General features: G+C 41.4%; 1 protein-coding gene across 1 annotated transcript in view; it reads right to left on the reverse strand.

The window, feature by feature from the left end:
- Window positions 1–26,667, reverse strand: part of NEBL (nebulette) — a 105,005-nt gene that overhangs the window by 62,269 nt on the left and 16,069 nt on the right. The window contains 5 exon segments of the mRNA XM_053259666.1: window positions 2,589–2,693; window positions 3,120–3,227; window positions 8,329–8,430; window positions 11,353–11,454; window positions 20,856–20,966. Coding sequence (XP_053115641.1) covers window positions 2,589–2,693; window positions 3,120–3,227; window positions 8,329–8,430; window positions 11,353–11,454; window positions 20,856–20,966 — 528 coding nt within the window.

Below are 26,667 nucleotides of genomic sequence, written 5' to 3' on the forward strand. Positions count from 1 at the left end.
GATAACTCTCACCTCCCTAGTCCAGCACGAAAATATAAATAGTTAAAATGGGAGGCCAGTTCCTTTTCCAGTGAGTGTGTAGAGGCTCCATGTCAATCCTATCCTGGTTTTATCAGACTGGCAAGTTTTCAAGACGTCCATGTCATGGAAGGCGCTATGGCAGTTCCATCTTCTTTTTCAGTGTGTGCCAGCGGGGGTGTGTGTGTGTGTGTGTGTGTGTGTGTTAGATTTTTAAATAACAGAGTGGATATGTGCAACATGAATAATATTTTAATTGGGGAAAGGGATCAGAGCTGGAGTCAGTACTGATGGCAATGCACTGAGAACAGGAGTGAAAAAAGAGATTTGTAAGGTTCACTCCCTGTTTGCTTCTATAGGCTACCACTGAGTACCACATGGGAGGCTGTACAATGTGGTACAATGTGGCACAACAAAGCAAGTCAGTGATGGAAACAAGTGGGATATCAGGATACTGGTGGGTGGCTGCTGAGTGGATGGATTTTGTGCATTTGTTCTCTCACAGAGAAATGGAACCCAGAGGACAGATGTGCCTCAACTGGGCAGTGTGCAAGGATGAAGACTGAAAGGGAGCATTCCTCCTGGCAACTGATTCTAAAATGACTGAGAAAAATCAGGACTGGGCAATGTGAGTTAAAGATCACAGGAAAAAGACAGCACCGATGGTTAAATGAGAAGAATGGGTATATTCTTCCTTTTAGGGGGAAGGGAAGGAGAGGAGACAAGGAATTGTGGAGGGAAGTACACTGGGAAAATCTGACTGGCCATGTGCCTCTAGAAACTCACCAGCAGGGTTCTTAGGTGATGGCCTTCCCATCATTTGTCTCTAGCTTCTAGTACACAGATGTATACTACCTCTGAATGAGGAGTTTCTAATTAGCTATAATTGATAACAACTGCTGATGCAGGCATGGAGCCAGCCAAACAGCAGCCTGTGTCCGGCCCCGCCCAGCAGTCCGTCTAGTGATGCCCCATGCGCATGATGTCACATGCATGGGGGCATGGTTTGGGCTCCAGAGAGCCCCAAGCGAGCTCTCCCCCGGTCATTTCAGGCAGCATTTGCTGCCTGACAGTGTTTATTTTCCTTTCTCTCTGTCACTGGAGGAGGAGAAAGGGAAATAAACACTTCCAGGCAGCAAAAGCTGCCTGAAATGATCAGGGGAGAGCTCACTTGGGCCCCCTTTGCATGAGATGTCACGCACATGAGGGCATGGCTTGGGCTTGGGAGAACCCTGAGCAAGCTCTCCCCCAGTCATTTCAGGCAGCATTTGCTGCCTGACAACATTTATTTCCCTCTCTCTCCTTCCAGCGAGGGGCTCTCTGGAGCCCAAGCCATGCCCCCACGTGGGCTTCGGTGGCCTTTTTCATTGGTAGCCTGGGTTCTTTGAACCTGTTGAGTCAATGGTGACTTTGCCCGTGCTGATAGATCTATCCTCCATGAGCTTGTCTAATCAAGGGGTTCCCAAATCTTGGGTTCTGAGAAGTTGCAATATAAATCCCATCATCCTCTGCCACAATGGTCTTTGGCCATTGTGGCTGTAGATGATGGAACTGGTAGTCTAACAACATCTGGAAACCCAAGGTTGGGAATTAGAACATAGGAACAGCCCTGCTGGATCAGGCCGAAGGCCTATCTAGTCCAGCATCTTGTTACATACAGTAGCCCACACACAGTTACACACAGTTACACACAGTAGCCTCTGAGAAGTCCACATGCAAGAGATGAGGGCATGTTATCTCTCCAGCTGTGACTCCTAATTCCTGATCTAATCCTTTTTTGAAGCCACCCATGCTCGTTCCCATTTTCACACTTGCAGCAGTGAATTCCAGGATTGTTATGATTTGTGTGACAAAGCAACGTGTGCATGGTTTTGCAAGGCTGCCTGAATTTGTTTTCTCTTTTGTATCTGCAAACACTAGAGGACAAGGCAGAAGAGGACATCCAATTCTGAGATGGCATACATGGCATTGCAGCAACGACTCCATCTTATCCAGATGTCAGTTTCTAACAGCGGTCAATCAGATGCTTCTGTGAAGGGTTCTTGGTGCCCTAGGCAAAGTTTGACTTTGACACTCCCTCAGCCGAGAAGTGTGGCAACCTGGCTTTAACCTGAGGTGCACAGGCTGTTCATTCGCCAGGACGGGCAAGAGGAGAGCAAAGCAAGGAGGCATTTAGCACCACCCACCCACCCACCCTCCCAAGAATCCGTGCCCTAGGCACCAGGGCAAAATCATTCGTCTGTTGCATCTAATACGCAGAGGTATATTTCCTCTCAACATGGAGATTCTATATACCTATCATGACTGATAGAACAGATTTTCGGGGGCAGAACGAGGAAAGAACAATAGAAGACGTTTTGGATGAACAAGAGTCAAGAGAATATATAGCAGGAATGGCCTGGCAGAATGGATGAAACTTATGGCCTGGCAGAATGGATGAAACTTATGGCCTGGCAGAATGGATGAAACCTAACCCCACGTTTTGGTGGCCTTAGCCACCCCTGAAGTGTAGCTACATTTACATTTTTAAATCCTATTCAAAGGAGATAATTACAAGAAACTCAACTTACATTACTATGGATTTTGCTGGCACTCAAAGCATGCTCTAAATTTAATAGGTTTGGAAGGGCAGATGTTGGTTCATGGAGGCTTTCCAGGTCTTTTTTGTATTTCACCTGCAAGTTATAAATAAATAAATAAATAAAGATAGATAGATAGATAGATAGATAGATAGATAGATAGATAGATAGATAGATAGATAGTAAGTATACAGGGTTAAAGAACAAAAGCAAGGAATAGTGAAACACACCACAATATCACTTTCATTGCAGACAGCAGAAAAACAAGCTCTTCTCATGTTTGACCAATATTTACAGTGGCCATTAGGTGGCACTAGTTTACTGCAGTGTTGTGAAAAGTGACCATAAAGTGTTTCTAAGAGAGAATTTAACCCCTTTAAATAGACCCTTTTAATTAAAGGTTAAACCAAAGCGAATAGTAAAATAAAAGGCACACTGGGCAACTTGGGCACACAAAAAATTCAATGGAGGTTTATAAGGAGACCCATATTCTTACAGAAGTGCTAAAACAACCCAACTTACTTCACTTGCCAAGACAGATGCAACTTGGGCTTGCTTGAAAGAAGCACTTTCAAGAGGATTAAAGTGATAATTCTTCAGATCTTTAATATATTTCTCTTTGTATTTAACCTGGAAAACAAACATTTCACTTTAGGAAGTAACTCCAAATAGGAGCTGATTTCTAAAAGCTTATCCCAAATGATGTAATTATAGACCAAGTCAATACATATAGAAGAAACAAAATGGGGTCCATAGGCCTGGACCCAAGGGACAAAACAAAATTTAGAGACAGGAAAACAAAGAAAGAAATACAGCGGAAATGAAACTGGATCCATAGGCTTGCACCCAAAGGACACAGCTTGCTTTCTGAGACACCCCTGCTGACCACAGATTTTGCCAGACAAGCAAAACCAGGGAAATAACAATAACAATAAATACAACTATATTTGTTAAGTGCCCCATAAAACTTGTTCTCTGGGCAGCTTACAACACAACATTAAAACATGAGATTAAAACACACATTAAATCATAACAGACCCCACCCAAAAACAAGTGGCAAGGGGGGATACAAATACAGAAGACTTTTGGAGTAGCTCCAGTGCAAACCAAGAATCTGAAGTCAGGGCAAGTCACAGTAAAACATTTCTGTGCTTCTAAGGGACTATTTGGATCCTAGTCAAAAACATGCATTGTAACAGACCTGATACAGAATCCTAAAACAACACAAAAATTAAAAGGAAAATAGTACATAAAACAACAAAGCTCCATAAGCAATGAAAAATAATTTTAAGATCAATTTAGTGTGCGTACGTGCCCACAGATGTGTTTGCCTTTTACTGCAGCGAGACATTAGGTGAGTAAAGCTGTGTCTCCTCCAAAATATGTTTATTATTTAAAGCTTTTAAACTTATTCTATTCTTTTAAATCATGCCAAGTGGAAAAGAACAAGCCTCCCCACTGAGTGTACAGAATGGTATTACAAGCCACATGTTTTGGATTTTAAAAGAAAACAATTTTTTAAAAAAACTTATAATTGTTCTTGTTCAATGGTTGCTTTATGAGAAACCATTTGCACCTTTAAAATCAGTGAATGTGAGTTTTGTATTCTGAAGATTTTACTCTGAAGAAAAACATAATTAGAACAATTTAAACAAGTTGATTTGTTACAATAGTTCTTTGCTAGATCTTGAAGTACAAGCGCAGCTTTGGAGTATCTGGTACTGCTTGGAGTCGAGGTAATAGACTAGGCAGGGTTAAAACTCCAGGGGGCTTGAAATCACCAATCTTACTGTAAAGGTAAGCCCTGAACTATCTCCTGCTGTTGAATAATGTGGCGTTTGCTGCGTTACATCATTGCTTTCTCATTCTCCAATATCATCAGAGAGACCTCATTGCTATGTGACAGAATGGATCCAGCTCAGTATTAATGATGATTCAACACTGGCCAAAGCAAAACTAAACAATGTTAGACATAGAAGAGTGATCTTATTGGGTGCTACACCAATATCAAACTCATAACTGATATTTGCGGACATTTTTCTTTTCCTGACAGAAGACGAAGAGGGCAGGAGGAGCTTGATGTTACAGCAGACATAGGCGTACCATCAAACAGAGCAAATGAATATCTTGTTCTCCCAGGTACCATCTACTAATGCAAAACCTGTGATGCAACATCATTTCCCTGAAGTTTAATCTAAATAACCAGACTAGCCTTGACTATGTGAAGAGTAAGCAACACATTTCAAAAGTAGTGCATGTTTCCTTACAAAAACCTTAGCCATCTACTATTTTTTCTTTCTTTTAAAAGTCTCCATACAGGTGATTCTTATTTAAGTGCAAAAATGCTTATTTTCCTAAAAATCATAGGCCACCATGCTGAGCCATCAGAAACAATCCAATAAGCACAATATGGTAAAACCTTTCTTACTAACAACTAAAACTATACAAAATCATCTTGAGCAGCTTTGAACTTTTGAGTTCAATCTGGAATTATTAGATCGTGTCTTTTTTCTTATGGAAAAAAGCATAACTATCCATCATGTTACAATTTTGAGTGGTGGAATGCTTTCCAACCACTAACTGCCTACTAATGTTGGCTTCTAGCGACTTTCTCCCTAGATATTATATTTTCTAAAAATTGTGGTATGCCAGCATAATTTCCTCTTTGTCCCACAAGCCTTGGTTACAACCAAATCGGTGTCTCACATCTCGAGAGCCTTCTGTCCTGACTCAGTCTTAAGAATATTATAAATGACTTCTGCAGCCAGGTTGACCTCTCCCCCACTTTTGCTGCTTCTTTTTTTTACCATCCAGCTGGATGAAGAGTTCTGAAGAACTTGAAAGCTAGCTGATTGAGATTTTGCCTCATTTTGGTCTTAAAGGTAGTAATATGCTCTCTGTCAAAATAAGAGCTTCTCCATCTCTGACTGCTTTTTAAAAGATCCTTAAGACACACCTGTTCTCTCAGGCTTTTAATTAAGATTAATTATAAACTGTTTAATTGTTTTTATTCTGTGAAATTGTTTTGTTTTGATTCTCTTTTATATTTGTGGTATTTTGGATTATGTACATGGACTAAAGATGCATATATCAAGCAGTATATACATATGATAAATAAGTAATTAAAATCACAGGTTATTTTTCCTAAGTATCTTAGTCAGCAAAAACCAAGTAAAGTTTATCTGGTTTTTTGTTTCGTTTTACAAAAAGTATGAATATGAATGGAGGGTTCTAAAACATATTGGAACCCTAATAACTTCCCTGCTAAATCTATGTGAACATAAATATGCACATAAACAGTGGTCAGAACTTTTATCGTGTGTGTGTGTGTGTGTGTGTCTGTGTGTGTGTGTGTGTGTGTGTGTGTGTGTTTAAACATGTAAGCACATTCAGGCAGTATTTAGTTTCATGAGTGAATAAAGCCACCCACTGTTTGATTTACCAAAAAACGAATTAAGCTAGATATTGGGCTCCTTAGAGAGTTCTATTTTAATGAAATAAGCACCTGCAACAGCAAAAAGCAAAACTTCTGCTAAGAGGCTGAAAATCAGCAAAGAACCCCTAGGATAACAATTCAAGCATAGCATAAATATGCAGCGTTCTGAAATGTGTAGCTCATCTGGAAGTATCATTTGTCACAGATGCTAGCCGAGTACAGCCTGAGAAACAATATGGACTCTGTCATAAAAACTAGGGCTGGTTCAACAACTAGTTATTGTGGGGCAGAAAGCAGAAGGAGCACTAATGAAACAGCAAGGGATAGAAGAAGTGTGTGAGGATCCATCACCATGTCACAGAGGAAGGCAGAACACAGCAAGCCATCTGAGAATGCACTGGGAGTATTCTACATATTCTACAACTATCCTTGGCACCAAAATGTTGTGGGCCAGTTGTGGTAAAGGCCCTGTATCTCCTCTTCTGATATGGTGATGAATTATGTGCCTGAACACGTAATCCAAGCTCTAATAATTATTCCCCAAACAATTAATATCACATTGATTGAGTAAAAGATGTAAATTAGTATTCTTAAAGGATTATTAGCAAAGACCAAATTGTTAATATGATAATGGGATTACTCAAGCAAAACCTTATTACTGAGACTTTAAAAAGAAAGGGGAAAACATAACCTCACTGCTTTCAACCAGTGTGTATGATTAAAGTAAATGATAGTTTAATTATATGATTTAACTTATAAGAATCATAAAGTAGAATCTTCATTTTTCCCCACATGGCCTAATTAACTTTTTGCTAGATATTAACAGATACACTGCAGATATATTTTTCTATTCCAGTCACGTTCCCAAAGTTTGTTCTTTGGAGCAAAGCAAAATCTGGGGGGGGGGGGAGAATGGGTTTTTTAAAGTCAAAATACTTAGGTCAGCTATGATTTCCAGACCTTACCTTCCTCTCTCCAAAACCTATACTCATATCCACACATACATCTTGATAGACCGACCGCCTAGCACAACCATTATTAGAATTTCCTATCTATATATAATGTCTGTTGTCCTGCTAAACTCCTATCACTCTCCACTCCTCCTACCTTGCCTTTTGAGATCACATGACCATGGAATGGGAGAACGCCAGCTCCCCTACCCTGGCTACACACTCCTCCTACCCAGCTGAGGATTGTGGGAACTAGCATAGGTCTGTTCTGCATGGCAACTCCACTTGAGGCATGTTGACATGCATGCAGGACAAAGTCTTCTCAGTGTTTGCCCCCAGGATGCAGAACACTCTGCTGGAGCTTTGGTCCTCCTCTTCTTTCTAATGCTCAGAAAATGTCTGAAGGTGATCCTTTTTTCAGGGCTTTTGGTTAAGATTATGTCTGATCATCATTGCTCTGTTTTTATATTGGCTTGCTGACTTTGATTTTAATTATTTGTGCTACAGTTAATTGACAGCTATTTTATTGTATGTGGATTTTCTGCTATGTTTTATTTGAATTTCATTGTAAACCACCTTGAGACCTTAATATATCAAAATATAAATAAAATAAAATACAAATGTCCTTCATTTGTGCAATACACACACACACACATATTCATTCATTCGATTTTTATACCGCCCTTCTGAAATAGCTCAGGGCAGTTTACAATTAAAACAGAAACTATTAAAAACAACAACAATTAAAACAGAAATATAAATATAAACACCAATTAACACTTAAAAATCTTTTAAAACTATCTCTCTCTCTCTCTCTCTCTCTCTCTATCTCCCCCTAAAATGGATCAGTCTTCAAATCTGATGCTAAGAAATGGGCAGGCTGATTATCTAACCTCTACTATAGCTAATGCAAATGAAAGTGCAGGCAAGACAGATCTGGCCAGTTCAAAATTTTCACTGATTTTTTGGTAGCTACTTGTGTGACAAAACAATCTGTGCTTTTGAAAGGCCAATTTGAAACAAAAATTAAGAACCACACACAAAAAACTGCAGTCCTAGTGATGATATATTATGACTATGATTTCAAAGTGTATTAATCATGCAACCATCTAACCGTGACCAAAGCCAGGTTTGTTCATCCACTTGTGGGCTGTAGGTCTAGTTTTCTCAGCATTTAACATATACCAATTACAGCAGTTCTATGGGAAATGGTTGTGGAAACATTATCTCCAAGTTTTCATGCAATTATAGTTAGTTTGCAATTAGTGAAGTGAAACATTTGATTACACTCCTGGGAAGAAGATATCTCAATAGAGTCATTGTCTGAAAGCTATCAAAATCTTACTTGGCTTAAAAGTTTTGAAACTTCTTTAGCATGGTTGAAGTCTAGCCTTCCAAGGACAGCTGGCTCCTTACTCATTTCTCGTCTTCCTTTTGAATATTCAGCCTTCAAGACAAAAATCAGAAATTCTTGTCTTCCTTTTGCATATTCAGCCACAATTTCCTTTGAGTACTACACACACACACGTTCAGATTTGTCAAGGGAAATGTAAGCCTCAAAAGCAACAGTAGAGCAAGTATCATTTAGTGACCTCTGTTGACACCACTTTTGCTAATGCTCTAATCAGCAATTCCCAGGCTTCTCCCAATTCAACAAATGTACCATTTATTTTAAGAAACAATATGCTGTATTTTAAAAAACCCACTTCAGTTTGATCAAGGGTTGAATGTTAAGCATGAGAAGTGCTGATTTCTAGCTGTTTTCAAGGATTCACAATTTTAAGCAAAACTAAATTGAAAATAAAAGTGGCTGCCTTTCTCAAATAATGGGTCAAATTCCACTCTAAATTACAGAAATACAATCCCATTAAAGTCAGCAACTAGTTAAAATATAGTGGGAGTTTGCATCCAGGAGGTGGGGGCAGGTCTTTTTCAAATTCTGTAATCCACCACCAACAGGTGTGCCAAGTCATGGAAGCATTAAAGGTAAAAGAGACACAGATTTATAAACAGGACACTTATATATCAGAACTGCAGAGAGAGAATCTCAGCATCACATTCAAACCTACAGGTGCAATTTTGCAAAAAGTGAATGAATGGGTGAGGCCACAAGAGGGCATTCTTAAACTGGTGAGTCCAGATTTTTGGAGAAAAGGAACAAGGAGTTGAAAGCAGAGTAAGCTGATGAGTGCTAGAAAGTTTGAACATCTGCTGGAAGGAGTTTAGAAATCATGGGAGCCATTAGAGTTGAGTGTCATGAAAAGAAAGAAAAAGTTGAGGGAACATGCTTCCTTATGTACACACACATCGAAGATCTTAATTTGAGTAACCATGAAGTGCTGAAAGTAGAAGTGCTCCCAGCGGCTACCAGGAAGGGAAGGGAAGAGAAGGGGTCCAAACTTGCTTCTTTCTTTCTTTCTTTCTTTCTTTCTTTCTTTCTTTCTTTCTTTCTTTCTTTCTCCCACAACCCACCCCACTGGCCTGGTCTGTAGCAGGCACTTTGCTCTTTGCTATCTATCATCTTCCTTTTCCCCTTTTCGACAAACTGCCAGCCAACTTCTTACCTATAAGTATGCTACTCCTGCCAGACTGCCTATCCCCAACTTCTCCTATTCAGGGGGAAGTATGGAGAATTAGTTGGTGCCTGGCTAAGAGGCAGTAGCAGACAGCTTCATTTAAATTGCGCCCCCCTGAGGGTGGCATCACGAGCAGGGGGGTTGTGAGCATCCCCCCTCCTGCCCAACTTTAGTTCCCCTACAGTTTATCTTTTAAGTGTCTGTGGGTGGCACTGTATGCTGATGTAACAGAAGTGATATGACGTCATAGATGTTTGGGATGGGGGAACAAATAATTAAACATTGCCCATGTTAGGAAATTGAGATCCTCTAGATCAGGCCTGCTCAACTTAGGCCCACCAGCTGTTTTTGAACAACAACTCCCATAATCCCCAGCCACAGTGGCAAATACCCAGGGATTATGGGAATTGCAGGCCAACATCTGCAGGAGGGCCAAAATTCAGCAGCCCTGCTCTAGATAGTGGCAGTAGGAAAGAGGACATGCCCTCAGCTCTTGCCTGTGGGCTTCCCAGAGTCATCTGGTGGGCCACTGTGTGAACAGGATGTTGGCCTAGATAGGCCTTGGGCATGATCTAGCAGGGCTTTTCTTATGTTCTTATGTTCTAGACGTATCTGAATATGTGTGAAGCAGCCTGTATTAGTTTTGGAGTCCACCTCTGTACCTCAGAGATAGTCCCAATTCAATTTATTATATATTTATTTAAAATATTTATACCCTGCCCCTCCAGTACACTACTGCTCGGGGTGCCTTACAACATTAGTACAATAGATACAATATAGAACCATAAAAAATTAATAGAATTTAAACATTTAAGAGACCAGGCTAAAACCACATTTTAAAGTTTCAAATTAAAAGTTACAAATAAAAAGCTAAAAACTAAGAACCTATCAGATAGAAGCAGTGGATAAAATATTAAAACATCTCTCTAAAAATATGCATCTTCAATTGTTTCTTAAACATACTGTGGCAGGGAGCACAGTGAAGCTCTTCTGGGAGGGCATTCCAATGTTGAGAGGCCACAATGGAAAAGGCTCTGCTCTAGTTCCCACCAGCTGGATCTCCATTAGTGGTGGGGCTGTGAGCAGGGCGTGTTTGGTTATTCGGGGAGCAGGGCATATTCAATCTGGCCCTGAACTGATAGCTTCAAATCAGGGTCAAAGCATCCACTATCCAAGGACTACTTACTGATCCCTGTACTTACCGGGCAGTTCTCTCTACAGTCCTCATTTTTTTCACTCCTGGTGTCATGGAGGAACAGCTGTCAAACATGGCTTCTATTTCAAAAGCACTTCTCAAAGACTTCTTTTCCCCCCCTTGGTCCTGTGTAGGCCTGGGAAGGGTGTGCATATTCCTAGGAATTGTAGTATTTTCAGGGACTGCTGCAATGACTGCAGAGTCTGAAAGGACTGATTCCCAGGATTGCAGAGAATGAAGGGAAAAAATCCTCAGGAAGTCCTTTTGAAATAAAAGCCATACTCAGCAGCAGCTGCTCCATCCAACAGGAGCAAAAAAGACTACAGAGAAGCTCATCTGGTAAATATAAAGGTTGAAGGCCTTAGAAGGCCTTATAGCGAACTGAAGCAATTCAGTTCAGTCCAGCTTAGGTTTGGGCCTGATTAGACCTGAAGTGGAAGGTCCAATTGGACTATTCGCTTTGGGACAGAATACAACTCCAAAGTTTCACTGCTAAATACACATTCAGAATTTCTGTTACTTTCTGCAGTTATTCTACCTACAACAAAACGAACTCAAGAAAACCTAGCAAATTTTTCTAAACATGACAAATACATACATTGCTTATTATTTTTGTTAACTGGGTTGCCTTCATTACATCTGGTCTATCTCGAACTTCAGTGTATCTATGACTATCGTGCAGATCCTTCTTATATGAAACCTGTAAAACAAAAGATAGCAGTTCCGTTATAAATGTAATAAAAATAATACATTAAAGCTGAGTTCTACTTATTGAGCAAGTTCCATGGTACATTAACAGGACTGGGGAAAATACTATAGAGTACATCATAAACAAGAAACTCAGTCATATTTAAAGAGCAGAAACGAAATGCTAGCATATTAAAATGCATAAAATTGCCCCATTTTTCAACTAAATGAGCCATAAAATGGCTCCCAAACACAAAATGGCGGCCGGAAATGACCTCCAGTGCCTGCGGATACATGGGTTTAACCCTTTCCTCCACCTTTTTTTCCACATATACCAAGGTCGGGTACTAATTACCCAACCATGGATACGCAAAATCACAAGTGCTGGAGCTGCGATTAATGAGGTCCTCCTGTACGCATAAAATCCCATTGCACTTACTTTTTGTTGTTAATTTTTTTAGGCACACAATCATAGCCATGTATCAGAAATAAGTTTGAATAAGTCCAGTAAAATTACTTCCAGATGAATATGCGTAGGATTGCAGCTTTAGAGTCAAATGGCACATTACACTGAGCATGTCATTGGTCCTTGCATGCTTTGTTTTTGCTCCCTCAATAATAGGCACAGGGAGGGACCACAGTGTAGTGTGGTCCACCATGCTGTCCTTCCATGCTGTAGTCCCAATCTTGATTCCCCCGTCACACACACAGAACTGTTATTTAGGAAACAAAACCCAAGCACACAAGGGTCAATGTAATCTGTAGTTTGACCCTTAGTCACACTCGAACTGTATTAATTAATGTGTTCTATATAGGGATGTCTTTGATGAGTTCTTTAACATTATGTTGGGGTGGTCAGGAAGCAAAGAGCATTTTATGTCGATTTTGAAACAATTTTGTTGGCTTCCAGTTTATCTCTGGTATCAGTTCAAAGAGATGGTGATGACCTTTGAAGCCCTAATTACTCTGGGGTTCACCTTATCCCATATGAACCAACCCAGACTTTACGATTTTCCTCTCAAGATTTCTTCCAAGTTCTTTTGCTGAGCAGGACCAGTGAAGGATTACCTGGGACAGAGTATTCTCAACAGTAGCACTAAGTCTCTGAACTACCTACAACAGGAGATTTATCCAGCCCCCTCACTGCTTTTATTTTGGCTTCAAGCAAAGATGGTTCTCTTTCAAAGAAACTTTGGGTTCACCTGATTCCTGGTTAAGTCTTCTCCTAAATATTTTGTTATGCTGGTCTGTATCCTCCATCTCTGGGGTTTTATTTATTTATTTATTTTTCCTGGCTCTGTTTTTTTTCTCTTCTTTTTCCTGTTTTTATACTTTATTTTTATCTTGCATATTTTAACTAACTGTAAGTTGCCTTCTTTTTGGACCTAAAGGCAAAGCATTTTTTCCTAAAAACAAATAAATGTCATGTTAAATACAAAAAGACAATGTACAGCTCCTTATTCTTTTCTCCTTCTCCAATATCCTCTTTATCTGAAAAGCAAAGTAATTTCACATAATTTGCCTTCAAATTTTAAGCTTGCTATCAAAAGATTTAAGTTGGCATTAGTGGACAGAAGCTTTAAAAAATGATAATAAAAGAAATAAAAACAAAATCATGATTTTATGGCCACTAGCTTTTCATATATGTTGTAGAAAGATCATACTATAAAGAAGAACAGAGCAGCTAATAAATATTTCTAAAATATCATATCAATTTTAATGTCCAGCTTTTGTCCATCTCACTTTGACAGATAAGGCAGTTTATATCCATTGGTCACTTGATGATATTTACAATTTTAATGTAATAAGAGTCTTTTTTTAAAAATCCAGGTGAAATAGCTAAAATAATTGCCTATTATTATCTATTAAAATTAATGCATCTCATTCACTATAGTTGTACAAACCACTGAATGTAATTTTACAGTGAAACCAGAAGCATATGCAGACTCTTGCAATTCAGAGCTTTACATAGATTTAGCTAATTATATGCTGTTCACCCTAATGACCACATGAGGTGAAGTGAATACCATAAAGGCAGCAGGAACAGGTTTCTGAAAAGGACCCCATCTTCCATTTAAATTGCAAATTAAAGCCCAGCATATGTGCTCAAAACAGAAGCTAGGACTGAAACTGTCAGTTCAAACACACAGAAAAATGTGCAGGATCTTGCGAGGAACACTGCAGCAATTTTGTCTCTTATTGTTCCCAAGTGGCAGCCACACAGTAAATGAAATAAGGAAGTGTGGTTAATTTCACGGTGCGGAGACGGTAGAAAAAGTCAGACAGTTGTTATTTCACCAATCAAGTTTGATGTAAGGTCTAGTGCAATACGTTTTCCTCCCATAAATTATTACTCTTCTGGCACCCTGGCAAAGATATATTTATGTTGGAGAGAGACAGAGACATCAAACAGTTTGCAAATGTCTGCAATATATAGTTTGTGGGTTGCCATGCTCCATTGATAATACTAATGTCATGTAGCAGAACAGTAGCTGGCAAAGGATATGCGTTTCCCAGTCCATGAGTCATCTTAATTAGGACAGAGCCAAATAAGGAGGTGCTTTTTACAAATAATTTTATCCACTGTGAAAAGCACCCTCCTTTAGATGACTTTTCACAGGTGTGCCATTCACATTGCTAGACAGACTACAGGCTCTCCTTCTTTCCACCGGCAGGCCTCAGACAAGCAGTAGGGAGCAGAGGCGTAACTAGGGAAAACAGCGCCCGGGGCAAGCACTGAAATGGTGCCCCCCCATGCCCCCCCCGCCCCCACAACATACTACATTATACTTAGGTTTTTCCTCACAAGTGCCTGCCGCCGCCGCCAAGCCAGGCCACTGACTGGCCGCCAGGCACCAGCAAAGCAATGGGGGAGGCACGGGCGGCGCGGAAGGGACCGCTCATGGGGGAGGGGGCGCCGACGCGCTCCCTTGACTGCTGCAGCGCTGCTGCACTGAGCAGGAAACATTTGTATTAACAAAAAATTAATTAAAAAATAAAAATAAAAATTTGTCATGGCGGCGCCCCCCACGTGACCAGAAAAGATGGCGCCCAGGGCACGTGCCCCCCCTGCCCCCCCTATAGTTACGCCTCTGGTAGGGAGGGGGTTTCTTCACCCTGTGACCTCTCCTCCAGAGGGCTCAGGCTCCCTCTCAACTCACACCAGTTATCACTGGCCACCACCATCATTTTTAAAAGGAAGAACAGCCCCCATAGCCTTTCCAACTCACTCATTCCATTATTGTTTCCCAGCTGTTTCCCATGCCTTCCCTTTCACTTGTTGCCCATTCCTTGGTCCCTTTGTGTGTTCCTGCCCCTCCCTGTTCCTCCCCACCCTCCCCCTGCTCCTGTCCCAGTGACTTTGCTCGTCCAGCCCTGCCAGCTTCTGTGTGGCTGATGTCAGTAGGCTGCATCTCTTCTCTTTCTCTCTTGGGCCCTCCATTGCTGCCCAGCTCAGGATCAGATAATAGCCCTTGCTTGTTCCCTGGGCTTGGCTGCCTGTGCCTGCTGTCTGTTCCAGTGAACGTTGCCACCTTACTGCTTCAAACAGAGCTCCTGTGGCCACTCCTAGCGCCTCAGTAACAAGGTTGCTGCCAGACAACAGGACACCCCAATTTGCTCATTGTGTGAGGGGAGTGTGTTCCCATTGCTAAGGTAACTGAGTTGATGCTTCCTGTCTTGACACACTGTGCAGTGGTGATTTCAGGGCCTGCCTTGCACAAGGAGCACTGGCCAAAAAACATTCCCCCTCTTTGACACCCATTCAGTGCTTTGTTTACTCTTGCTTGTGACACCATTTAAGTTCAATCTGACTGGTTATATGCAAGGCTGGCCTTAAGTGTGGATGAGCTGGGCAGTCATCCAGGGTGCCTATCTGAAGGTGTTGAGCTGAGCTTGCTGGTTCACTGCTTGTTGAGTCTACTGTCTATAGTGAGCTAGGAACCGGTGGTGGGGAAAGCAATGTCTTTAACCTTCTATTCAAAACTCTACAGGTTGGTTGGGTAATAATGACAAGCCTGAAATTCCATCAACTACCATGAAGCCACCAAAGGCACTCCTTGCCCAAGGCACTCATTATCCTAGGGCTGGTCCTGACTACATGATGTAATAACATGGTCACATTTAATACATGCTCCCTGACTGGCTGGGAGTACTCAGAGAAGGATAAACTAGAAGAGAAAATGGTGCCTGCCAAAGCAGGAAAGAGGGGCAACACTGGCTGCCAATACTTGCAAACAGCCATGAAGAATTGGGAAATTAAGGGAAAGTTTCCCTTTCCACAAAATCATTACCTTGAAAAATGTTTATAGGTGAACATTTGCACAACCATATTCATACTAATTGGGTTCAGATGTAACCATGGTTTGTTGTTACAAGTATGAGCCAGCATGAATCTTGGGCTCCCAGACTTACCCTTCACATGAGAGTAGTAGACTAAAAGCTTACTTTAATGAGGTTCTCCACACCTCCCCGCACATGAGCACGCAGCTCGCTCTGGGCGGCCAAATCGGCCACCCACACCATTATCAGCTCCAGGTTGGGGTGGTAGGGATCGGGGGCCTCCTGACCCCCAGAAGTCCCAGAATGCCCCACACAACTACATGGGGCATTCTGAGGAGTCCCCCAATGCCAAGAGGCTTGTTGTAGCCTCCCGGTCTGGAGTCTCCTTGTGAGTCACCACGGCATAGAGCCACAGTACGGTGATACACGACCAGGTAAACGGGGTTAGCGGAGCATTCGCTCTGCTAACCTTGTGTAAGCGGGGAATTAAGACGGCTTGCCACTGGGAGCCACATGGCTCCCGGCAGTTCACACATGCAGTGGAAAATGGGCAGGGCTCCCTTAGCCCAGTTTCCACCATGCGTGAGAATAGCCTCTATGACTCAATACTAGCTGTAGTTTCCTGTTTTGTACAACTGTGATTTGTCAAAATCACAGGGAGCTTTTCCAGACACCAGGCTTTAGCATAGGTTTTCTGTGAGGTGTTCGAAGTTGCCCAGAAAAACTGACACAAAAAGGGGATATTTTTACCCCGGATATAGATTGGGCTACACATTAACAGGTGATGAAAAACCCAAATTGTGTGTGAAGTGCTTCCTGATAGCTCACAGGGACTTTGGGGTAAATTTGGCTGATATGTGGATGCACACCTCCATTCTGGAGGAGATGCGAACTAAAAGCCAAGTGAAAAACTTTTGTTGGTTAAGAAACTAGAATGAAAAATGGTTTATGACAAACCAGGAATGGAAGCTTGTGAGCACAAGGTTCATAACAGCATATGCTCATAATATAGCATGTTATCTATTATTATTTATATACCACCTTTAAGCAGCAAATTATCAAAGCAGTTTACAAAATAATTATAGCAAAAGAATAGCAAAAATAATTATAAAATTGTTCCCTGTCCCAAAAGGGGTCTCAAGACACCAGCAATAGCTAGCCTCTGCAAAGATGCAATGCTAGGCTTAGTAGGGACAATTACTCTCCCTCCATTCAATGTAAGAGACTTTGGAAGGTGCCTTTTTGTCCATTTAAGCAGGTGATCTGAGCCCAGCAATACCTAGCTAGCCCTACCGAAAGTTGTTCGCGGTTGGTATTCTGAGTAGTAGGGGCATAAAAGGTTGGAGTGGGCCCAGAGACAAAATCTTAAAATGCCCCCCCTCCCCCCCACTCACTGAAGCTCAGCTCATGAAGTAAAGAAATCTTAAATGAGGCTCATGTTGTTCCGGTAGCTCCAGGCCTCAACACTCACATCAATTTCGGAGGATGAATACAACTGAAGGAATCCCGGCTGGGTGCGTGTCTGGGGGAGCCGGTCATGTGACTTGCCTCTGGGGGGGGCAAAGGCAGTGGGCCCCCAGACAACTGTCTCCCCTTGCCCTATTATAGTTACGTCCCTGCTGAGTAGTATTCTGAACGCTGTTCTGTTTAAAAATAGCTAACGTCCCATCAGTTTGACAGGCAAAGCTTATAATAGGGTTACTTCAAAAAAAGGCTCTATTTTCTCCCCCGCCTCCATCCTCATCCAGTTTCTTCTTGTTTATACTTCCTCCCTTTCCTCCTTCGTTGACCTGAGGATGATCAGTTAGGGCAATGCAAGGCACATAACCTAGAAGATCTATCTCAATGGCAACGCAACATTCAAGGCAATGCCTCTCACATAAAAGAGCCCCTGAAAGTAGTGCCTCTGAAGTCCCTCACTTTAGTGACCTACATGCCAGATCACACACTGCCTTTCAAAGTCCCAAATGCAAGCCAGCATCTCCTTGGGAGCACAGAACTAGTCATTCAGTTCTCTGGATCTTAAGCCCACAAGCTTTTAGAATGAGAAAGTGAGGCTTCTATTTCCAAATACCCTTTTGAGTGAACACTGCACACTGGCTAAAATAATTTTGCAAACATATTTCCTACAGGCAGAAATGTAACTGCTATAATTTGGGAAATGGGTTTTTTTGTCATAGATATGAAGTTAGTGGAAAGGTTCATCCTCTCTAAGCTATAACACTGGGATAGTTCACTGTATTTTACTTCCCTGTAACAGTTTCAGCCCACTATGAAGCTCAGCATGAATTCTACTCAAGGTGGCACAAAATCATAAAGTACTAGACAATTTCAGAAGTGCAAATATATTATCAGGAGATGACTATTCTCATGTGTAAAAGGAAATTTCCCATTTCACACCCTCGAGTATAAAATTTCAGTTTCCTTTAAAACCTGAGCAACTAATTCTAAACTCATTCTAATCCCATTAGATGTAAACTCTGCATAGAAAGGTTGAAGTGAGTTGGCAGGTCACTTTAAGTAAATATGCACACCATTCTGCTTGTAGAGTTCTGACCTCCTTCTCCTTCTCCAATAGATTTAGTCTTTAAAACTGAACTCATCAAAGCAACAATTCCACAAACAGCCTAAATTCCAAGAGAGTGGATGCTTCATTTCTGCAATCCTTAATTCCATTCATAAACTATTGTATTCAGAGCTGAACATGATGTCTCATGTGAATCCTGATGAAACAAATGTCTACAAAACTAGAAATTCCCAAGTGAATAGTAAACTGACAGTTCAAGAGTAAGTAAATGAAGGCATTAGGGGAAAAATAGGCAGATTATATATCCACTTTCCAACTCATGAAAGATCATGTTTTTTAAAAAATTAAGATATTCCCTTTTTCCTGCTGTCTGTTAATACAGGTGAAAATTTTCAGCATAGGTTCTATTTAAAGTGCAAACACAGATATCATGACTGCCTTTCATTAACTTCCACCTATGTGTTGACTGAATTCATGACAGTGTATGTACATAATTGTGGGAATAATCTTGAGGAATGCAAGCTGATAAGGTTGTTTTCCTGTATCGGAAAGCCTATTAATCCCCCATGTCAGTGTTATTTCCCCCCCATAGAACTAATTCACAAAGTTACCATAGCACACCCTTGGTACACCTAGTGGTGAACTCCTGCACAGTCTCACATGACCTCTGTCCCTATTCAGCCCGCCGCAGCATCTTTCATAGCTGTTGCTTGTGTCTCCAGTGTAGTTTTTTGTATTAGTTTGTGAGCTCTTTTGGGACAGGAAACCAGTTTCTCCTACCTCTTGCTAGGTAAACTACTTTAAGAACTTTGTTGTTGAAGAGCAGTATGTGAATATTTTTTTTAAATGAATACTTTTAATATGAATTATTTTTAACTATTTTAAATAATAGTTATATACTACAACTAAGGTTATGATATGGGGCTGCATATATACATTCTATTTGTGCAACCCCCCTCCTCCCAAGTAGAGAAGATTATGGAAATGTATGTGTATACTGCTTGTGTCACATGTATCATTGCACATGCAATGCAATCTGTGGAACCCCACAGGTGTTCATGATCTTCCATTAAGTGCACAACAGATCCATTTTAGCAAGCATACAAACTATCCCTTAGACTCCTAGCAACTTTCACATCTGACTGAAAAAAGGATACAAACATCCATGAGCATGTGGTAAATTTAACACATTACTGTTTTAGTCAATACTTCATAGTTACTAAAATGTTAATGATTTCAATGTATAATTTATCTTATTTCATTTGTATCCTGCTTCCCCTGAACACACCAATCTTACCATTTCATACACAAGCAATGACTGGACTCAAACCCACTTAGCGTTAACAGCACAGTTTCTGCATCATATACCTTCAGATCATGCACTGAGACAAGTATGTATATACATAGTGGAAAATCAAGGTTCAATTATGGCTTCCCATAACATGTTTCAGTGGCATCCATGGGGTGAAAGGAGACAAATATGTGCTTCATATGTTACAGTTTTAGCAGTAGTTTTACATAGCATGGGTTTGTAACATAAACCCATTGCATTATAACATATGAAAGAGCCTTAAAGTTTTAAGATTGGCTCACTTTTAAACTGAGAACTAGCTAAAGGGCTAAGTCAATTTTTGAGAAAATGCAAACTGACAACGTCAGTTCTGCTAAAGTACTTTCTCAAACTTCATAAACAAGAACATATGAATGTCTGAATTAGAATATGACCTCTGCCTCCCTTCAATCACTGTATTTATAATCTGTGGGACTGGGATTTGGGACTGTGTCTAAATGAAAACATTGATACTGCTAACTGAGCAAAGAGACACCTTTTTAAAAGTGGTGATTGTCTTTATTGAGCGCCAGTGGAGAGCAATTGGCCTAGCCATCCCCAGCATAACATCCCACAAGTGCCTGTTGCTGGTGTCTATCTTATGTTTCTTTTTTAGATTGTGTCCTTTGGGGACAGAACCATTTTTTTAATTTATGTGTACCTATGTAAGCCGCTTTGGGAACTTTTGTTGAAAAGTGGTATATAAATATTTGTCATATTCATATTCTATGGTATGGGCCCAATATGTTGCAGCAAACTATTGACTTTAGGACATGAGAAACCCAAATTTGATGCCTCCTAGCATTAGCTCACAAGCCATTAAACTCTTCAGACTAACCCGTCACATTTCATTGTGTAGACAGAAGAGAATTATACAGCGCATGGTATCCTGAATCATGCTGAATGCATATGAATGTGTGCGTAGGCTGTTTTTGCTTTTGTTAATTATTGGTTATATCCTCCCATCTGCATTTCTATGAATTTGCTTATAATTATGGTACTGTACAAGCAGCATTTCATAAGACTGGCAGGAAATTTGTCCTTTAGATCATTTTATGTTTTAAATTATTATAATTTTTCCCCAAAACACTTCAAGTAAAGATCAACACTTCAGTACTCCACTAAATCACAAGAATCTGAATCAAGACATAAATAATGACAGAATAGACACAATTCTTCAATCATGAATCTGTCTAGCCCAAAGCTATACAACTTCATGTCATTTTGGATATACATGGTAATGACACAAATTCCCCCCCGCCCAAAAAATACTCACATTACTTTGGTGTTTACTAACTTCCATGGCATGCTTTACATCTGGAGGTTCTTTCATATGTGCATAACTTGATGCTCCCTTTTCAGTGTCATGTTTCTGCTTGTAGAGAACCTTAAAATGATATTATACAGAATATATAAGTGGATTACAGATCCACATTTTTCTCATACCATTTTCTAGTAATAATAAACCAGGCTTTACATTTGCTATGAAACCAGATACTCACACCATAAAAATAATGTTAAGATATTTATATAAAATAATTCTTGATGTTCCAGTCCTTATTAATGCTGACAACCAGTGAAGGTCATCCACAACTGACAAAAATTGTAATGTAATGAGGTAACCAAAGATAGTATGTTCACAGCTGAGTAGATATTTAAGCCCAAGCCCACATCTAAAACTCTTTCCACTGAACCATATCATCTACAGATTTTAGTGATACATTATATACTTAAATATATAAAATTCTGAAATTCCATAGTGTACGCCTACATTTAAGGTTTACAGAAGACTGATTACTGACTTTACCTCTTGCATTTATTAGCCCTTTGTCTCCACAGTTCACTATATTTTCTCTGTACCCATGTAGATATATATCACAGAGGATAAAACTTAATGCATCTGATGAAGTAGGCTCTAATCCACAAATGCCTATGCTAATACATGTGTTAGTCTTTAAGGTGCACGAAGAGTCGGCTGCTTTTTCTGCAACAGACTACCATGGCTTCCCCTCTGGAAATTGTCTACATATAATATTTTATTTTATATCAAATACTTGAAAAATATGAGAAAAAAAGGATTTTAATGCCATCAATAGCCAGAATACAGATTATGGGCATCTCTTCCTCACCTCAGAGTTGTACAGACAGAATTATGTGCAAGTCCCTGCTAACTGAGGAAAGGAGCATCCTTTAAAGTGGTGATTCTCTAGCAGCGGGAGAGCAACTGTCCCTATCCAACCACAGCACAGCATCCCTCCAGTGGTTGCCGCAGGTATCTATCTTAAATTTCTTTTTAGACTGTGAGTCCTTTGGAGACAGGTCTTATTTATTATTCTGTCTTAATCTATCTTATTTATTATTTATTTTTCTATATAAACCGCATTAAGAACTGTTGTTGAAGGCCAGTAAATACTTGTGGTGGTGGTAGTTGCCAATTAATGTAAACTGTTAATATCACTATAGCAATGGTCCTAGCTCTTTATTAGCAAAGCATGATGACTCTGCAGGAGCTCCACAGATTAGGTATCAAAAGCCATCAGGGCTGGCTCCATATTTGCAGGGGCCCACAGCAACTTGGCCTTGTCAGACCCCTTCTACCTAAGTAGCCCCTCCCCTTATCTTGGGATGAGCAGGCGTTGCTGCAATGTGAGCCACTTGCTCCCCTCCTCCTCACCCACTATCTTTCAAACTGTGTTGTGAGGATGAGAAAGACCATGAGAAGGCAGCATTATGGCCACTCAACTTCCTTCTGCATGGAGCTCAGCTGCCTATTACTGCCAGGCAACTGCACGGCACCCTTGAAGCTACCTATTGAAGATTAAGCTTGAGCCCGAAACGTTTCGGAGGCCATTATATGGGTTTTTGGCCACCAGGGCCATTTCAGCTTTCGGAGGTGGCAGAGGTGTTCCCTTAAAGGTGGGGGAGGGTGCACTTACCCCTCCCACTGCATTTCCTCCGCTGACGCTCCGTTGGATCAAAGCCCCTCGGAGCGGCAGCATACCTCCCTTCCGCCCCATTGCCCTCATCGGCTGGAAGTACTGCGCACATGCACACTCGTTGTGTGCACATGCATGATAGATGGGTGTGCGATGGGCGCACGCGCGCCCAGAACTTCCAGGCACTTCCGGTCAATGAGGGCAACAGGGGAAGCAGGGAGATACACTGCAGCCCCAAGGGGCTTTGATCCAGCGGAGCGCCGGCAGGGGAAATGCAGCGGGAGGGGTAAGTGCACCCTCCCCTTCCCTTAAGGAAATACCCCTGCTTCTTCCGGAATGCTTCCGGGCACATCCCTATTGAAGATACCTACAGTTACCTACCTTGAAGCTACCTAACAGCAACCCTTGAATCTACCTATTTTTATTGCAGCTTTCTGCAATACATTTTTATGTTTTCTCCTTGGAGGAAGAGCAGGATATAAATGTAAATAAATAAATAAATAAATAAATAAATAAAGTAAGTAAGGGAGCAGCCATACTGCCTCCTGCTCCTCACATGCTCTCACAGCTCAGTTCGAAAAAAGAGAAGGGCATCCCTAGCATCATGACAGCATCCACTCATCCAGCAGTAAAAGGGCCCCCACTGCACCCTCAGCTGTAATAGGGTCTAATTCCAAAACAGTGACTGCACGTAGCTGAAAAGTTCAGCTATGTCAAGTTCACCCCACTATCATTATGAACCCATCCTAGACATAAGCAGTTTCAAAGCAGACTTACAAAGTCTACATTGACAATCATGGCTAGTAGATCTTGCTTAAATTAATTACATTATAGTGGTATGCCACAGCATAAATATCGGTAATCTCTTTATTTCAGTCAGCAATCAGCATGAGGTTAAAACAAATGTAAAAGAGAGGACAATCAAACTTCTATTGACAGCATAAATATATTTCATACACAAAAGAAAAATTGAAAGGTTTTGCTTATTAATCAGATGAATTACATATTTATTATTCATCCATCCATTCATTCATTCATTCATTCATTCAATTTTTATACCGCACTTCCGAAATAGCTCAGGGCAGTTTACAATTAAAACAGAAACCATTAAAAACAACAACAATTAAAACAGAAATATAAATATAAACACCAATTAACAATTAGAACATCTTAAAAAACAATTAAACTATCAGAACAATTAAAACCCTGAAAACTGGGTTAACATTAAAACAATTAAAACTAACCAAAAACCCTGAAAGGCCAGGCCAAACAGATGGGTTTTAAGGGCTCTCTTGAAGGTCAGTAAGGAATTATACTGATCGTGATGATCAGTATCACAATCAAGGAATTAAGATTGCGAATTTCTGCTGGGAGTGCATTCCACAGCCCAGGAGCAGCTATAAAGAAGGCCCACCTCTGAGTCGCCACCGAATGAACCGGTGGTAACTGGAGACGGACCTCCTCAGATGACCTTAATGTGCAGTGGGGATCATGTAGAAGAAGGCGCTCTCTAAGATATCTCGGATCCAAGCCATTCAGGGCTTTAAAGGTAATAACCAGCACTTTGTATTTTGCCTGGAAACATATCGGCAGCCAGTGTAACTGTTTCGAAACAGGCATCATATGGTCTCTCCGGGTTGCCCCAGAGACCAATCTGGCTGCCACATTCTGAACTAACTGAAGCTTCCGGACTATGTACAAAGGCAGCCCCACGCAGAGCGCATTGCAATAGTCAAGCCAGGAGATTACCAGCTGATGCACCACTGTTTTGAGGTCATCCTCTTCGAGAAATGGGCGCAGCTGTCGAATCAGCCAAAGCTGATAGAAAGCACTCCTGGCCATGGCCTCCACCTGAGATACCAAGGTGAGGCCTGGGTCCAGGAGTACTCCCAAGCTGTGCACCTGCTCCTTCTGGGGGAGTGTAATCCCATCCTGCACACCCCTCAGATTCCGAGCCCCCACAATGAGCACCTCCTCCTTGCTTGGATTCAGCTTCAATTTGTTATTTCTCATCCAGCCCATTACTACCTGTAGGCAGGCAATTAGAGAATGAGTGCCATTTCCTGAAGATGAAAAGGAGTAGTAGATTTGGGTGTCAACAGCATACTGATAACATCCAGCACCAAACCTCCTGATGACCTCACCCAGCGGTTTCATGTAGATGTTAAAAAGCATTGGTGACAGAATGGAGCCTTGAGGGACTCCATATAACAGCTCTTGTTTTAAGAAGCAACTGTCACCAGGCTCCACCATCTGGAAGCTACCTGAGAGATAGGAATGGAACCACTGCAAGGCAGTGCCCCCTATCCCCAACTCCCCCAGGCGATCCAGAAGGATACCATGGTCAGTATCGAACACCGCCAAGAGATCCAGAAGAACCAGCAGAGTCACACTCCCTCTGTAGATTCCCCGGTAAAGGTCATCCATCAGGCTGACCAAGGCTGTCTCATCCCCATAGCCAACACTAAAGCCAGTTTGAAATGGGTCTAGATAATCAGTTTCCTCCAAGACTGCCTGGAGCTAGTCAGCCACCACCCTCTCAATCACCTTGCCCAACCAAGGGAGATAGGAGATTGGCCTGTAACTATCCATCGCTAAGGGGTCCAGGGAAGGCTTCTTTAAGTGTCGTCTAACCATTGCCTCCTTCAGACAGGGGGGCACCCTACCCTCCCTCAGCAATGCATTTATGATATTAACTAGAAGAAGCCAAGTCGGGCAAGGATCCAGAGAACAGGAGGTAGGCTGCACCACCCCAAGCAGCTTGTCCACATCCTTGGGAGTCACAGATTGAAACTGATCCAATTTAATACTGCAAGAGGGATCGCTGGACCTCTCCTCCATAGACCTTGCAGAAATAGTGGAGTCCAAGTCAGCCCAAATACAAGAGATCTTATTCGCAAATAACCCATTAAAGGCATCACAGCAGAGCAACTCCGGGGACTGACTGGAAGTAGAAGGAGCAGAAACCAAACTACTCACAACCCGGGACAGCTCCGCTGAGCGTGAACTTGCAGCCACAATGCGCGCAGACCAGAATCTCTTTTTTGCTGCGCGCACCGTCACCGCATAAGTCCTCAAACGGGTCATATGCTGAATCCTGTCAGATTTGAACCGAGTTCTGTTCCACTTGCGCTCTAGTCACCTACCCAACCGCTTCAAGCCCCTGCAGCTCCTCAGTATACCAAGGGGCCATTTTTGAAGCAGGTCGGAAAGGACACTTAGGAGCAATCATGTCTACTGCCCTGTTGAGTCCCCTGTTCCAGGTTCCCACCGGGGCATCGACAGAATCACCGGCCGCACCGACATCAAAATCCTCCAAGGCCTTTTGAAATCCCACTGGGTCCAGCAGCCTTTTTGGACGGACCATCCTAATAGGTCTATCACCCCTGCAGGGGTGGATTGCGGCTGTGAAACCAACCTAGCATAGCTATACATAGCTATAACACCACTCTGGTTTGAATTCTATATGTAGAACTTGATTCCCATAATTCATCATCGTCATAAACAAACAGAAATTTTGCTTCAAGCACATTTGCCAAGTGCTTGAAGAAATGTAGCTACAGCACAAAAAGAAGAAAATTGAAACTGGCCACTGACATGCTCAAGTTTTCTATTATCCTTGGGTCATTTTTGTTTCACTGATAAGGAACAACTGCTGAAATTTTCCTTCAAAGTTATGGAATATTCCAAAGTTATGGAATATTTTCCATGTTTTTCCCCTTCATTTTCTCATTCATTTCCTTCCCAAGTCATTCAAAATGCTTTGCCTTGTGATTTATTTATTTTTAAATTTTTGAGAAGAGGCAGGAACCCCATTTTCTTCTGAAAAGACCAAAAAAAAAAAAAAAAAAACACCTTAGCCTGGTCCTAACAAACTGTCTACAAATACAAGTATTAACATATCACACTATATTATTAGATACATATCACACTATTTAGATATATATCATATTTTAGATATATATCACACATTTATAGTGTGATATGTGCATATTATATTATTGACATATCACAAATGCTGTACTAGGGATGGATAGGGCCAGTTGCTCTCCCCCTGCTCAGTAAAGAGAATCACCACTTTTAAAAGGTGCCTCTCTGCTCACCGAGTGCGTAATGCATTGCGGAGATTCCCACAGAGATGGGTGGGTGCCC

This window comes from Hemicordylus capensis, chromosome 6 (assembly GCF_027244095.1).
Source record: "Hemicordylus capensis ecotype Gifberg chromosome 6, rHemCap1.1.pri, whole genome shotgun sequence".
Taxonomy (NCBI): Eukaryota; Metazoa; Chordata; class Lepidosauria; order Squamata; family Cordylidae; genus Hemicordylus; species Hemicordylus capensis.